This window comes from Micropterus dolomieu, linkage group LG14 (genome assembly GCF_021292245.1).
Source record: "Micropterus dolomieu isolate WLL.071019.BEF.003 ecotype Adirondacks linkage group LG14, ASM2129224v1, whole genome shotgun sequence".
In the NCBI taxonomy this organism is placed as follows: Eukaryota; Metazoa; Chordata; class Actinopteri; order Centrarchiformes; family Centrarchidae; genus Micropterus; species Micropterus dolomieu.
Window position 1 is genome coordinate 22932692 of NC_060163.1, and position 17050 is coordinate 22949741.

The window sequence follows — 17050 nt, forward strand, 5'->3', positions numbered from 1 at the left end:
GTATGTATGAGATATATATATATATATATATATATATATATATATATATATATATATCAAACTTTTTCAGACAAACTGATGAAGTAAAATACCAATCCCTGGTTGCAAATATCAGTGCCAGGATATGAATTTAGATTGCTGATACTGATATTTAGCCGCCTTGGACATGTTCACAAAGTGTCTTTTAACAGGTTACAAAGAAGCAAGGCCTGGCTCAGTGGCGTAGGCCCTAAGTGCCAAAGAATGTATTGCATAGAAAGTCTATAAATATTTTAATGCTCTATTTTTGCAATGCAATTGGTGGATTCTAGTAATGCATAGTAAATATGTGTGATTACAGACTAACCTGGTGGAGAAGCATGTTGAGCGTATCCTGGGCCTGGAGTCGGCTCTGAGGCAGAGGGACAACTCCCTGCAGAAACTCAACATGCAGCTGCACAGCAAAGACATGCAGTACCTGCAGCTGCACGCTGGCCCAGACACACACAGTGAGTGACTGTCAGCTCTCACTCAGGATGCATGTCTGTATTAAAGATGTTGCCTGTATAGTGGTGAAACACTCTGATGGTAACAATACCGCCAAATATTTCTGCTACCATCTTACTCACTCATCACATTTTCAGAGGGCACAGTGAACACAGCACGGCACTGTATTTATTAGCACTTTATAAAATTTGGAACACTTACGCATTGAATAGCACTGATTGACAGTGTGAGGGATTTTCTGGTTCTGCCACGAAAATGAACACACAAAAGAAACCAGAACATGTACAAAAACCTGAATTAGTGAATTAAAAAATAAAGTAATGCACTTGTCAATGTCTTAAACTAAAAACAACAGACCTGCTCTTGATTATGGTGTTCTCACTGTGTTTGATTTTGGTTCATTTGCAGAGTCCAATAAAGCTTCAACATACACGAGCACTAATAGTAGTATTTATGATAATGGTGATAATTTCATTTACCATGATATTTTTGGCCACAATAATGGTATGATTATAAAGATACCAGCATATCCCTAAAATAAATATATATGTTTATATCTATTTTTAAATAAATACTGTAAATATATATCACTGGGTTGATTTGGTCAGTATTTTGGTTCATGGCCATCCTTAATCTTTCAGCTGTTTCATTTTGATAGTTACTATAAAGTAAAATAAGTACAGTAAGATAGGACGCTTCTATCAACCACAAGTGCATCTAAAAAACCCATGACACCAGTTATCCTTGTTAATCGCTGCTCATCTTTTCTCTATGTCTCAATCTTTAATCAAATCCAACAATCTGTCCAGAAAGCATTTTAATTGAGGTCAGGTTAATCCTCGGCCTGTTGGAAAGAGCCAGCTTGGACATTTTGTTCCAACTCCCCGGTCTACGCGGGTGCTGGTCATTGAAATTCAACCATTTTGGCTTCAAAACTGTTGGAGTGAAGTGCCTGGTACTGTGCATTTGAGGATTTCTCTCAAATTCAGCCTGTTGCATCCATCTGTAATGATCTCTATTGTGATTGGTCTGCATTACCAAATGCTAGTAACCAGTGAGTGATAATTATTACAGTACATATAGTGTTACAGTACAATGCAAATGAATTCCCGTGTCAGAAATATTTAACAAGATGCTTTGAACAAGGCAGGTCACTCCACTGCTTTGCCTGCATTTATGAGAGAAAAAGCATGTGAATAAAATCTTAAAATCACAGAAGATTTTAGATTATAAAGCAAAACAGCCTCACCAAGTCAGCAGATTCTTTCATTTTGAGACTGCAACACAAAACTCCTGATAAAATATGCAGTCCACTACTGCAAAAAAGATTCTGTTAAACTTAAAGAACTTCTGGAGTCAGTAGATGCTAAACTCTGCCCTCTCAAATGACGTGGGTGGCTGATGGAAGAAATGTGTCATTGCAACCATAACAGATGCCTCTAACTTGATAAAGAGGATGTATAATTTTACATGGGCATCAAACTTTCATATTTAATGGAAAAAGCAACTTTAAGCTTTTTCTGCCTTAATTTGTGTCTGTGAAATCAAAATTTGCAAGGTAGTGCTGTTGATTAATAGCTGTGTGTGTGTGTGTGTGTGTGTGTGTGTGTGTGTGTGTGTGTGTGTGTGTGTGTGTTTGTGTGTATGAATGAGACTGAGAAAATATCTTGTAGTGCAGACTGTGTTCAGTATTTGTGCACCAGTGATTGCACATACAAGTGTGGTGGTGAGGAGGCAGAAGGAGCTGGGATATAAAAGATGATACTGTCTTCTGGCTCAAGGACTGAGTCCGTATGAGTGGTGCTGAATCACTAACATGCCCACACAGATCACATCACCCAGGTACAAACTGAAAGATGCTGCCCTTGGAAGAAGTCAGCTCTTTTGCTCGTTAATACTCATCTATTGTACAACAACCATGGACAAAAGAACTCTGCATTAGTCAGGAGAAAAGCAATGAAAATGATGTTTGTCTCTTGTGTTTCACATCTACATTTTCTCTTATTCCCCCCTGATCTTCTCTTTTTCCCACCCAGTGCTGGATTGTCCAGCCTTGACCCTTCAGAGCTCCCGCAGCCTGGACACCCTGTCCGACCTGAAGCTGCAGCGTCTGGAGGCGGAGCTTGAGGGGGCACGGCACGAAGCCCAGGGGGCGTGTCAGCGAGAAGAAGAGCTGAAGGGGGAGTGTGAGAGACTGAAGGAGGACATGAGGATGCTGCAGAACAGCCAGAGGGACAGGGTCAGTGTTAGTTTAGTCTGCTTGGCGTGCCACATGGGTGGAGTTCACTGTGTCTGCACAATTTAAATAATGTCAAGGACACTGTAAGACAAGCAACTGTTTTGCTGTGCATTCCATGAATTGTCCTGATTGAATGTGAGAAGCAGAAAGGGAAATGTCTTGCTATCTTGTGGATAAATTGGCTATAATCAATATGTTTAGAATAACATTGTATCAAATGAAAATGTGAAAACAATGAAAACGTCTTTAATAGAGTGGCAAGAGTGAACTAACAGTAAGTTTGTGAAACTCAATCCAAACTTTATAAAGCCGTGTGGAGCAGCAGATTCGGGTGATAATTCTCTGTGGGTTCACCACTACGAGCAACTACTTTCAAATTTTAACCACTTTCAATTTGTTTTACCATTGTTATTTGATACATTATTATTGAAAAAAATATTAACTATGTTGCTTTATGGTCCTGATATGATAAAAAAACAAAAACATTTGTGATAGGATGCAAACTCAAACACACTATGTGGCCGCCCACCACCGTGACTTCTACACCAGTGTTAGAAAGTAGGGCATACTACATCCTACACTGGCACTCAGCATTAAATTAAATAGACTCTGGCATTTAAGTGAATTGCATGCTGCAGACTTGTCCAACATGAACAGAATTCCTAGAGATTCTGGACCGCACACACCTACAGAGGTGGTCATCCTATACAAAACATATCAGAATTTATGAAAATTATTATTAGTTATATATGCATTTATGACTCTAGTGGGACACAAATCCCTGACTTTGCCAGTTTAGTCAATGAGCTGGTAGGGACTAAAGATCCCAACACAGCAATGTCAGGCTCTACCGGGATGTGACAGAGGATTGCAATCCATTAGTGTTGCACTCAATTTTCTACTTAAAGGAATAGTTTGCAATTTCGCAATTCAAAAGTACTTTACATAAAACATAAAAGACATCAGGATAAAATTAAAAAAATAAGACAATATAAAGATACATTTAAATACAATTAAAAATAAAAATAAGATTAAACAGGAGGGTAAAAGTTGCAGTACAGAGTAAGCTATTGATCAAAATCCTCTAACCTGATTTAATAAAAGGCAGCATCAAAAAGAAAAGTCTTCAGCCTTGATTTAAAAGAGTTGCAGAGATCCAGCAGTTTTCTGGGAGTTTGGTCCAGATATACAGAGCATAAAAAAACTAAACGCTGCCTTTCCATGTTTTGTTTTGACTCCGGGGACAGATCTGTCCCAGACGACCTGAGAGGTCTGGACGGTTCATAGCATAGCAAAAGATTATAAATGTACTTTGACCCTAAACCATTCAGTGTTTTATAAACCAGCAGCAGTATTTTAAAATCAATTCAGACGGACAGGAAGCCAGTGTAAAGACCTAAGAACTGAACAACTTTGTTGGTCTTAGTGAGGACTCGAGCAGCTGCGTTCTGAATCAGCTGCAGCTGTCTGATCGATTTTTTAGGGGGGGCCTGGAAAGACACCGTTACAGTAGTCGAGTCAACTGAAGATACATCCATGGACAACTTTTTCTAAATCCCGCTGGGACATAAGTCCTTTAATTCTTGATATATTCTTGAGGTAATAGTAAGCAGACTTAGTAATTGTCTTTAAGTTGAGTCCATGTCTACAACAAGTTATGAACCACCAAACAGGGGGGAACAGCTTACCTGGCTCTGTCTAAAGGTAACATAACACATAACCCTGAGTAACCAATCACAATATATTTACGCTTCAGCAAACAAGATATAAAGTTGTTAATTACTAAACTTCAGAGGTGTTAATATGTGGATTGTGTTATCTTCGGACAGAGCCAGGCTAGCTGTTTCCTTGTGTCCCTTCTTTATGCTATGCTTTATGCGAAAAGGCCTCTGATGGTATATTTTTACCTTACAGACATGAGAATGGTATCAATCTTTTCATCAAAAAAAGACATTTCCAAATACAGTAATTCTTCTCTTTGTGGGAGAGATATAGCAAAAAAAAAACAACTTCTTGGATGACTTCACTTACAGACATAAAGGTGTACATGCACTAACAAACATTCGGTGCTTGAATAATAATTATCAGTGACTAGAACCCACACCCATTTTTTTTCCTGATGATTTTACCTTCATATGTGTTGTCGATGGGTTCTCGCTGACAGATTTTGTTCAATATTCTACCAGCACCTGCATGCTAATCTAATTTCACGCTCTACTTCGGCAGGAAATGACTTCTCCGTGCAAGCAGTGTGATGTGGAGTGGATAAAGAAGGTGGGAGATGAGCAGTAAGTGACCACAGCTGATCTCTGGGTGGAGGGAGAAGGGAGGGAGGGATGGGATGAAATGAAACAAGGAGCGATGGAAGGAAAGCTGTAGTAAAGGTAGATATGTCAGGAAGGAGAGATGTTTATTGGGGAGCATCAAGGAGATTCAGCAGGAGATTTGTCTGAACAGTAGGGGGCAGTGTAAGCACAGTGTATGACACCTTCCTGTCCATTTCCTCATGTCTGTGTGTTGGTTGGACATCTCTTTAAGGCACCAAGTCCAATCCCATCTATCCATGTATTCTGTCTCTTATTCCTCCCTACCTGACACTAGACAAAAACAGCAATAGTGAATATTCAAGCTGCTGTGTTTCCACTCATTTCTATATCACTTACTGCCAACAAGTGAAGTGTGTGTTGAGCGGAAAGAAAAGTAGCTTATTTTCATGCCCTTTCCAAATGGCCCGGGCATTGCATGACTGTTTACAAGGTGTTACCGTTTTTTTGTTTTTTTTAAAAACTAAAAACCACAGCAGGCAAAATAACTCCCACACAATGAAACCCTAGAAGTGTTTCAATGGGGAGCAAACTGAAAGTAAAGTAAAGACTTTTGACTGAGAGTGTGGTGGAAGCCTACGGTTTTTTCCAGACCTTGGTCACCTTTTGGTTTTACTCAACAATATCACTTACTCCCACTGAAAGCCTACAATGCATATACTTCGTTTCCTGGTGCTTTTTCTTGTAATTGGGCTCATTTAGTGTAAACTGCACAGATTGATATGGAAGATTTTGCATGTACTGTGGAGCATATTTACACAAAACCTCTGCCCTAATATAATTCATAAATCATTAGCAATGTATAATCCGGAGGAGTTTGTTGGGGGAAATTGGTGCTTAAATAACACCAATTTTAAATTCAGGTTTTTGTCAATGCATGTGTTTCACTGTATACTTTAAAAGCTTCTCCAGTACGCTGACATTATTGATACCAGCAACTGAACAGATGAATTCATGAACCAAGTGTTCATGATTTCATCATTGAATGAATGAATGCAAGAAAAATTCACCTTCTTAAAGCAAAACAAATAAAATCAAATTAAAAAAATATAAAAACAAATATTCTTCTTTTTGTAGTGTTTTACTTCTTCACAACTTCTTCTTCTCTTTTCCATTTGTTTTGTATGAGACCGCGCAGTTTGTGGCATTCCACAACCAGTCACATTTTCGTCACTACATTTGTGGATTTTCGATTCCCTGACTCATAACTAATACCCTCACCAACCACAAGCCACACTATAGACGCTGGCACCCACCTGCCACCTGGCAGTACAACCCCTCTCCCCCTTACACACTTCAGTATACAGCGTGACTGACTAATCCCTCGCCAGCTTTCAGAAAGTGAGAGCTGTTTCCAATAAATCACAACATGATGATTTTAAGCTGAAGTGGGATTCCCATTTCTAGTTGTAAATTCAAAATATGAAGTAGTGCCATGTTGAGAAATTGTTATTCTGCCTAAAATTGAGCCTGGTTTAATTTAAGCCATTTAAAGTTACCAGGTAGCAAAGCTTGACAATCTGAGTGTTTGGTGTCTCGTGCATTGGTGTGAGGACTGTTTGACACCTCTTTGTGTTTATCTGAATGTGCTTCATGTGCATTGCAGAAGTAGAGTGTGACAGAGTATGGACTGCAGAGTGTGAAAAGCCCCCCCACCACCACCACCACCACCCCCACCCCCACCCCTCCCCATGAGACTACAGACATTCAGTTTATACATTTCTTTTAAGTACCATAAATGTCTTATTCAAGAAAAGAGAACCACACAGTGACACTTTTAAAAGAAAATCACCACATCATGCTGACCATCATGTATTCAAGTGTTAGTCCCCCCACCCTCCATCATGTCTAATGTGAGTGACTGAACAGCAGTAGGTTTGAAAAAGAACATTTATTAGTATTAGCCACAAAGAGTAGCTCAGATCTCAAAGGCAGCTGCAGTGACGGCTCTTTCTTTGAAACGTCTGATCAGATCAGGGGTCAGATTTCAGCCCACACTCTCTTCACTTTATTTCCCCCCCACACACACACACACTGTTGTATGAGCTGATCGATTTAGCGGCACGAATCTTTCATCAATGCTGCATCTGCATTATCACACCCTCCTACGCACTGTGCTGTACATTGTACAGTTACACACATACAAGCTCAGATGAAAGAAACAAAAAATAAATGCAAAAGAACAGAACCTGGAAAATGTGCAAAGTATTTTTAGACACAGAGACAAAAACAAACCGGATTTCACAGACCCTGAAACAGGCAATGATTGAGAAACCCTGTTAGGTTTGTGCCTGTGTGCACTCATGTGCAGGTGTTTGCACGTCTGCTTGGCACATGGTACCATCAGTGAGAGGTGTTGCAGTCTGACCCGGGCCCCTGACACAGATTGTTAAACCTGACAAAATTGAAAAGTGAGACAGTACAAGTGTGAAAAGAAAGACGACAACGCAGAGCTTGGAGCTAAGATTCCTCCGAGAGTAGTAATAGAAGGAAGTGGATAAATGACATTTTATGGACTCTTTAGCAACATCAGTATAATACTGCATGCTCCACCCACCATGCCAGTAAGTAACCTAATGATTGTTATTTTCCTACTGATTCACTGAATGTATTCATATGTCCTTAACCCAAAGCCACAAACATAGAGCCCGTACATTTAGACCGCAGACAACCCTGAATCATTTCAATGTTCGAACCCGGTTCCACCGACTCGTACCACTAAGAAGGATGTTGTTTGTTGTAAGGTGGGAGATGAAAGGGGGGTTCGATACCCCACTCTGTCTGAGTCATAGCAGGTCGGTGGAAAACTAGGTGGGCCAGATGCAAAAGCCAACTAACCAGTGGAAGTTATGACTTATTTTCAGATTTTTTGAAATTGCAAACTTCCCTGAAATGGGGTCCTTGACTTTATTTTAAATTATTTTGGGGTGATAAACTTGTAGCAGTTTATCCTGGTTTTTAAATGTGTGAAGTAGCAACACAGCATTGGGTTGGCAAGCATGTTTTTCAGTACATATCGACACAGATATCTGTAAAATTTAAAGAGGTGCAGAAGAAGATCGTAGTTCAGAGGTAAAAAAAAAAAAAATGTGCGTAATTAGAAACAAAAAACATGCAGTGTTCCTCTAATACATACCGAAGTAGCAGGCTAATACACACACTAAGTCGGAAGACTTATGTTTGATATATTTGCTGTGTAGGATACATACGTCTTTTATCTTCTGTTGGTGCTGGCATTGCTGTGGATGTTCCTATGTATGCAGAAGAAAACCCCAAGATGTGCAGTGTTGTTGATAATCTTTTTATCTGCCACAATCTCTACGGAGGAATGAGCTGAGTTAAATTCTAATCAACAAAGAGGTTAAATTGGAGTGCTTTATCAGATCTGAGTCTGGCAACTTGTGCACAACAAGCGTCCGCTTTTTGTCTGCGTCTTTCCGTTCATCAACAGTGACAGGCAATCAAGTTAGCTGGGTGACGCTTTAGATTACAGCTGGCAATGTACAGTGTATTTACTGTAATCTAGGTGTTTTGCTGTGTGTCTTTTGTACTTACAGCATACTAGCACAGTATATAGCTATTATATATATATATATATATATATATATATATATATATATATATAAAATACAAGCTATATAAATACATACAGGTACACAACATTTCCAAATCTTACAAGAAACTTATGGTGTAGTTATTATTTAACTACTGGGTACTTATTCTATTACTATTACATGGAACAGTATGACTATGAACTGACATTTCAGGGACTGGACATTTCAGGGAAAATGGAGAGATGACTTTTGCACCACTTAATAAATGTGATCTGATTTTATTTTAAAATGACATTATTACAAACAAACAGGCAAACATTGTTCATTTATAATTTTGGTGTACTTAAGGGTACATCTGTGTGTTTACTTTGGAACAAAGCTCCAGGGGACAGCTTATTGTGATACTGTCGGCCGCTGAAGACTGTCTCAGCTGCCGTTAACCAGCAGACGTTATTACTGGATGCTCATTTATGGCCTTGTGGACCTAGATGTCATTTACTTTTGTTTCGGTGTAGACACATGTTGACAATTTTAAAATTGTTCAAATTTTGAAAGGCTTCTCCCTGGCAATTGTGTTGCAGCAATGTTGACCCGTGAACAGTTTAAACTCTTTTCAAACACAACAGGAGGGTTAATTACTCCAAAATTGTAAAAGAACAATGTAGTTTGCCTGTTTGTTGGTAATATGGTCATTTAAAAATCACATCAGATGTCTTAAATTATGCAGAAGTCATCTCGCCATCTTCCCTGAATTGTCCTGATCAGTTTTATGGTCATACTGTACAGCTTTACCGTTGAATATATTTGCTCTCATAAGATGCTTTGTTTCTTTCAACTTTTAAATATGATTGTAAAGTTTTGGTTTGAAATGATGACGTATTGATAAAACCCTGCCGCTTTGTTGTAAGGCAAGTTTATATGTAGCACATTTCATACACAAAACACAAAATTATGAAAGTGCTTTTCATGACGCATTAAAAACAATTAAGAACAGAAACATAAATACAGGACGGTAAGATGGTTCATGATGAGTAATTAAGGTTCCTTTAAAGGTTAAAATGTCAAAGTTTAATATCCTCTGGAACTTTATTTTTTGTTTGTGTGTGTTATTGCATTTATGTAACTAACCAAACTGCAACAGTTTTTGGAAAGGCTCGTCTTTATACAAGAAATGATTCAAACTGGCGTGATAAGCTGGTTATCTTAACAGATTTCAAAGTTTCACATCGAGTCCATCATGCAGATAATATTCTAATCTACCACCGTCAGTGCTGAAATGAGTAAATTTCAGGTCAAGACTGAGGAGTTTATAAAAATTGGGTAGACATTTTAGATAAGATGGCTGTTATCAGATTTAAAGGCTGCTGGCAGCAGCGGTGACTAACTTGTTTCTGACTGAACAAAATCCTCTGCCATTATGGAACCTGCACTAATCTAAATCACTCTTTTTAACCACATACAGTACATATCACTCTTAATCGCATCCAAGCTATCAAAGAGGTGCTTAGAGATGTGTAAAGTGTTCAGAGATTATTCCTTATATCTACTTGTACAACACTTGCCTCACATTAATTTAAATTGTGGGATTTAGATAAGTTTTGAGCTAATGAGTTGAGACAAAGTAAGCTTGTTGCCATGGGTAAAAGACACAGAGACATGTAAGCCAACCATGCTTGTTTACGGTTCTTGAAATAGAGTTGCTCTGTCAGTACAGCCCCTGAGAGAGTCATGACACATCTTGCATGAAATGGTGTGATTTTATGCACTTCAATTATGTGCTGCGACTTGCAGTCTAAAAATATAAGCCTATAAGCCTCTCAATTAGCCAGCCTGATTTGTGAGGCTGTGTCAGAGCTGAAATGCTCATTCAGTTTAAACAGGAGATGAAGAGCAGTGTGGATTTGTGATGTAAGTTTCATACATCTTAAAATATTAAGGATAGCCTTTGATTAGCTTCCACCAGTGGTTTACATTTTGATGATTAAACTGAGATTATAGTGTATGTATGCTTATATAGTTATAATACATTAACATTCCACCAGCATTGTAATATTCTATAATGACAATGATTATGATAATTACATAATTGCATCCCTTCCTCCAGGGTGAATTTGGCTCTGGCCTACACAGAGTTAACAGAGGAGCTGGGACGCCTCCAAGCACTGAGCTCCAAGCAGACGGAGATCCTGAGGAAAGCCTCGCAGGAGCAGGCTAGTCCAGGTTAGCATCTACCGTACTCATGTAAAATACTGTATATCCAAATATGGAAATCCAGGGTCATCCTCAAAATCCCTCAGTGGTGGAGGGAGTATTTCCTAAACTTGAGTAAATGTAGCAATTCCACACTATAAATGTACTTAATTTCAAGTCCTGCATTCAGAGTATCCAAGAGTATCACAAATAAAATGCAATAATGTCCAAGTGCAGTTTTATAGTTTAAAGTAAGGGACGACTGTAGCTGTTGAAAAAAATCCCTCTGAAATTTAGTGGAGTGGAAATACTATAAAGTAGCATGAATTTGAAATACTGAAGTAAAGTGCAAGTACCTCAAATGCACTGTACAAAAGTAGTGTTTTTGAATCACATTACTAAGGTATCACTAAGATACCTGTGTGATGAGGACAACTTTAGAATTTGTAAATTTAACATAAAGTATCTGAATGTTTGTTCAAATTAAATGTCACTTAAATAAAATACAATTAGTACAATGCTGTAGGGCTATAAATGTGTCTGTGCCATTCTAATGTTATAATAAAAGAACTTCTGGTTGTGATTTGTTTCTATAGTGTTCTCACTTTAATGTAAAGATAGAAACTAACACACTCTCCAGCACGAGTACAACTTACAAGTTCTAGGCAACACCTTTCTCTTCCTGCGCAAGTAGTCACACACATAGCTAATGTCTCACGACTGTGCATCTACTACCTACCACAAACCCAAAGGCATCACATGCATTGCCCTTAGTACAAAGTGGAAATCTATGTTGCATAAATCAGTGAAAAACTGTGCATTTTCACACAGCTGACAGTGGGAAAAACAAAGAAAACCCCACACTGCATTTTACTTTTCCCTGTGGTTGTGTGGTGTCACATTAATCTAGAAAATGTGACTTGAATGGCACTTCTGCTTAATTAGTTACAGGATCATGCATGGGGTATGAATGCCTCTTGGCTATCTTTAACAGCAAAACAAATACTTTTCGTGAACCATTTAAATAATCTGGGACATGGGGATTTGTGTGGAGCTATAAAAATTCTCATGGGTGTTATAATGTTAAGAGTAGCCTTGAACTGAATAGTCCCATTTGACTATTTCCTTCTCATTCGGAGGCCCAGAGAGTGCTTTAGAGCACAAACACCCCCTCCCTTTTAACACCTCAACCAACCGGCCACGAACGATGTTTCCTCTTTGATATGGGAAGTGGAGCTGAAGTGGTAACTACAGGGGCTACTGAGTCATCAACATATCTCGTAATTACACGAAACAGTACAATTGTACCCATGCATTTCTAAATCTTTTTATGAATACATAGAGGAACAAGAATTTCTATTCATGGAATATCCGGAAAGTTTATTCGTAAAACTTGCTATGAATGTCTGCTGATGAAATACATAGAAGCAATTTCATGTCATGAGAATATTAGTGAATTAATATAACTGATTAATATGAAATAATCCAAAAGATTGACCACATTTTCTTAATGGCTCTAACAGGAAGTAAGGGGACTAGTCCAGACCCACAATAAAACAGCCCCAGACCAAAAGTACGCCAAAGTTTATGCACAAGGGTGTTCACATACTACACGGCCATATATCATTTCAAATATGTACGTGTTTTTTCTCCTTCTATGTTCCCTCAGTCCAGCGTCACTCTCCCATCCACCACCAGCGCCACTCTCCAGTCTCTCAGCGCCACTCACCTATCTCACAGCGCCATTCTCCAGTCCCACCTCTGCCACACCACTCCCCAATCCAACAGAGACGCTCCCCGGTGCTGCAGCGCCTCTCCCCAGACATGCACCGCCGCTCACCCCTGCTGGACGTCAATAACGGACCGGCCTCTTACTCCTGCCGCCCACCCAGTCACCACCTGAGGGCTAGCTTCCAGGGCCGTCGCAGTTACTCTGAGGTTGCCGACCCCTCCGCTTACCAGTGCCCAACCCGCTTCTCACTGGACCCTGTCTCCACCCTACCTAAGCCCCGGCCCTACATTGAGGGCTACCCAAAACAGCAGTCCCAACATGTGGGCTCACCTCATGGTGGACTGCAGCACAGAGGATCCCCATCCCCCCATCAAGGTGGTGCAGGAGGGGATGGGGGTCTCGGAGAGAGCTCAATGCGCCACTCAAGAGAGATGCCATTCCCACTGTCTGAGGTGGCCCACCTCCATTATGAGCCCCCTCCTCCATCCACACCAGCCCCTCAACCCCCACAGTCATCTGAAGACGAGGAAGAATGGACCTGCCCGCATCCCATCAGCCCACCTCGGACACTGGGCGTGCTCTCTTCTGCAGTGCCCAGTGGCGTCATGAGAGGCCCAGCATCCTGCTCAGCCTTTCCCATCCCTCAGAGGCCTAACACCCTCAGCTGCCACCCGCAGCCCGGGTACATGTCAGCAGAGCATGCTCAGTCCTGGCCTTCCATCAATGTGAGTTAAAACAAAGTGTAAACCTTTATCACATCTGTGTAAAAGAGTTAGTACATCCACACATTTGAGTAATTTTGAAACCATTTAGTTTCAGCAGTGAAAGTGCACAATGTCCTGTGTCAGTACTGTATTTACTGAGCTGGTTCATAGAAATTAACTAGTATTTAACCCCAAGACTCTTAAACTGAGCTTTTCCAGTCTGGACTCTGTCTTTACCATGTCTCTCCCTAGTTCCTCTAAAGTAATTGTTAAAAAGAAATAACTATTTGCTTATTTTCTGAGAGATGAGAAGTTTGAACAATCTGTGTGCAGCAGGTAAGTTGTCTTACCAGGAAATAGCTAGCCTGGCTCTGTCCAATGTGAAAATGTAACCCTAACAACATCTCTAAAGCTGGCTAAATAAAATCTTGTATCTCCTTTATTTAACCTGTACAGTACGTGAACAGAAATGTAAAAACAACTATTGTGATTTTAGAGTGAGCATTGGAACTATGTCTTGGCAAACACCATTTACATTGCGCATTTACTGTGCACAGATTCTTCAAAGTAAGTTTGTAAGGTTTGCTACCATTGTGACTGTCCAGAGACAAAAAACAAAATCTGTACTCACTGACCATATCTGGAAACCCATGCTAAACAACAAATGATACACCGCGTAAATAAACCCGCTTTAGAGGTGTTGCTAGGTGTATTTTTAAACTTGTAACAGAGACTAGCTGTTCCCCTTGCTTCCAGTCTTTAAGATAAACACAATTATCCTCACAAGAAATCTTTACCTTAATGATTTACCTTAAGGATCTTTACCTTGATGTAAGCAAGTTGTTTTTGCAAACACCTTAACTTTAAGCTTTTCCAGTTATGGAAGGTACTGACAAATGACATTGTCCTCCTGATAGGGGCTTCAGATCAGAAAATGCTTACATGTGTCGTTCCGGGGGGCATTTCCACATGACATACTTGTTAAATAAGCTCTGTATTTGGAAGAAAGCAAAGAAGCATTTCCAAAGATGTCTACTCCTCTAATTAGTTTTGCTGCCTTACACAATGAATCAGTACTTTGATGAGAGTTCCCACCTGGATTTTACTACTAGTCGCTCTATTTCATTGCAAAGGTCTGTTGTGTAAGTCTGAAGTGATCACTCACCAAGTAGTGATGTAATTTTGTTGCCTCCCACAGAATGACTAATACAATCCGGTGAAGTGAGGAAGCTGAGGACCACATATGATTTATCCTGATGTTTAATTATGTGTGTACCTGTGTGTTGCTCTGCAGCTCTGGATGGAGACCGAGGAGAGTGACATGCGGAGCTGCCCTCTCTGCCAGCTGATATTCCCTGTCGGTTACCCTGATGATGCCCTCATCAAGCACATTGACTCCCACCTGGAGAACAGCAAGATCTGATTGCCATGGCAACCAGCCCTGCACACATCTGCGCTCTCCTCTTATAGATTATGTAAGAGACTGGCAGACCCAGCCAAAGGGAAAGTCAAACGTAGAATCACAGGCGATCCATGAACAAGTCAGCTATGTGTGATAAGCTATAGATAGGGATGCAAAATGGGCGCAGTGGCCTGTTATATTTGGGAAGTATTTAAACATGGGTCTGTCTTGGACTTGTCCACATGCAGAGCCCTTTACAGATCGCCCTTAAGACAGCTCTGCCTGTATAATCCCTGACTCTGGTTGCTGCTGTTTTTGTTATGAGTCTTGTTGTGTGGTTTCAGACAGTTTCAGGTGTTGTGTCGTTGTTCGCTTCACAGTGTAGTACACTTTGATTTAGCAAAGTAAGCCAAAGACGAGGTATGAGAGGCAGGCTGAAAGGTTCAGGCGCTCTGCATGTAAAAAAGTTAGTTTCAGTGTTTATCGGTAAATGATCAGGGAGATCTGAGGCGTCTTTTATAAAAACAGACCACTCTCACCACTTAGCTTTAAATATTGTACACCTGCTTGGATTTTCTATCTCACACACATACTACAGTATATTTTCGCAGAGGATTCTGTGCAGTAAGTGCCAAGGACAGTTATTTGGTAGAAGATGGCTTATTGAAATGACAGATATACAAAGTCATATGGGACGGTGATTAGTCATAAGTAGGGATTTTAAGATTTTGATGCTGAGGTAAGAGAGAATGACACTGTGAAGGAATTCTGACTGATAGTCAGTCGATCAGTGTTTGATGCCAGTTTGCTTTCACTTCTCTAAAATGAGGAAGTGTGTTTCCAAGGCAGTTAAGAAAGTATAAAACATTCCAGTCTCACATTTCATCTACTGACAAACCAACTGACAAGCTGGGGAATATGAATGTGAAAGTATGTTTGGATAACCTGAAGACGGTTTTACCCAAATAGAGTTATGATGATGCCCTGCAGGGCAGGGCACTGATGTTTTTGTGTCTTCTCTACAATTGGAGGGACATTTTTTGTCAGAATATACCTTTTATGCTTGCGGCCTGTTAAAAAAAATCTGAGTATCTTAGCACTTTAGCCTATACAATGTATTTGTTTTCAGTCCCCATATATATTTTCCATGTATAATTTACTATTTATATTGTCAATCTGTAAGGCAAAAAAATATGAAGATATATTTTTGCAAATGTTAATGCACCACGTCTCATGTTGGTGTTTCTCCCATGTGCTTGCACACTGCTGTATATAGAGGAGTCGAAGATCAAAATCCCTGGGGATGGGATACTTTTCTGTACAAAGACTTTAAATTATCGACGGGGATTCTCATCGGTCTTCCTAAAGATCTGACCTTCAAAACAGTTTGATGTCACGACTGCCCAGACCACCCAACAAAAAACAGAAAGAACACACGGCTGCATGAGATCAAGACCTCTGACCTGTCTTGAGGAAAAAGTGGCAGGCTTTTTAGTGTACTGTATTTCTATCTCGGAGATCTGATACCAGAAACATCATCTCCAATCAGCAAAGTTATCTCTGCAGGGTTTCAGCAATGACAATACTCTTCTTTTGATACATGGGTTTCATTTTTATCATGAGTGGAATCTAAACTCGAGATCTGCTTGTGGGACTTTCTTTTTGAAAAAAAAGAAAAAAAACAAAGTTACACTGATGTCAGCTTATCTGAAGCTTTACGTTACATGTGCAGTTTCTAATGTAGGGGATGTCCCTACACACCCACTCATGCATTTAAACTGGTTTGAAATTACTGAAGAAGTGAAATGCCGTAGATTAGAGCACATAGGACAGTGATTAAGGCAGCAGGTTGACGTAGGACATATCGACCCACCTGAAGTATTCTTTTGCAACACACTGAATCCCTACAAGCTCTGCACACCTTTCTCCAGGCTATGAATTTCCAACAAAGGTTTAAGGAAAGGAGAATTTTCCTATGTGGGTCAAGGAATATGACATTAAAGGAAAACTCGTTTATTATCACTGGGACCTAATTTTAGTAGATTTGGACACTGGTTCAACTAGTTATGATTGTACTCACCTAGTTAATTGCTGAGATCTGGGAAAGCGGCAACATTGCACACCAGACACCATTTTATTCAATAAAATGTTATTGAAGAATAAGGAAGGAAAAAAAATCAGTTATTAAGCTTGATAGCTCATTAGCTTAGCTCTGACACTAACAAGACAATAGGTTAACACAGTTTGGTTAAAAGATGTATTTATACTGTCGGCTTCTGTCTGCAAACCACTTCCCTTTTGTAAAGCAGTTTTTACACCTCCATTTTGGGTTTTCTGGCTTTCCGTTAACAAGAAGCAGAGGCAGTACTTTACACAGCAGAGGCCACATTTTTAAGTAATGAACCTAAATCACACAAGA

At 39.8% G+C, this 17050-nt stretch overlaps 1 protein-coding gene across 5 annotated transcripts in view; it reads left to right on the forward strand.

The window, feature by feature from the left end:
* tbkbp1 (TBK1 binding protein 1) overlaps window positions 1-16650 on the forward strand; it is a 58168-nt gene extending 41518 nt beyond the window's left edge. For 4 of the 5 annotated variants that reach the window (XM_046069900.1, XM_046069899.1, XM_046069898.1 and 1 more), the window contains 6 exons: window positions 341-488; window positions 2523-2725; window positions 4952-5013; window positions 10708-10823; window positions 12463-13250; window positions 14524-16650. In XM_046069900.1, the coding sequence (XP_045925856.1) occupies window positions 341-488; window positions 2523-2725; window positions 4952-5013; window positions 10708-10823; window positions 12463-13250; window positions 14524-14652 (1446 nt within the window). In that variant the 3' untranslated portion in view covers window positions 14653-16650. The remainder of the gene's footprint in view (window positions 1-340; window positions 489-2522; window positions 2726-4951; window positions 5014-10707; window positions 10824-12462; window positions 13251-14523) is intronic. The other variant, XR_006828234.1, reaches the window with a different exon arrangement.
* The last annotated feature ends 400 nt before the right edge of the window (window positions 16651-17050 follow it).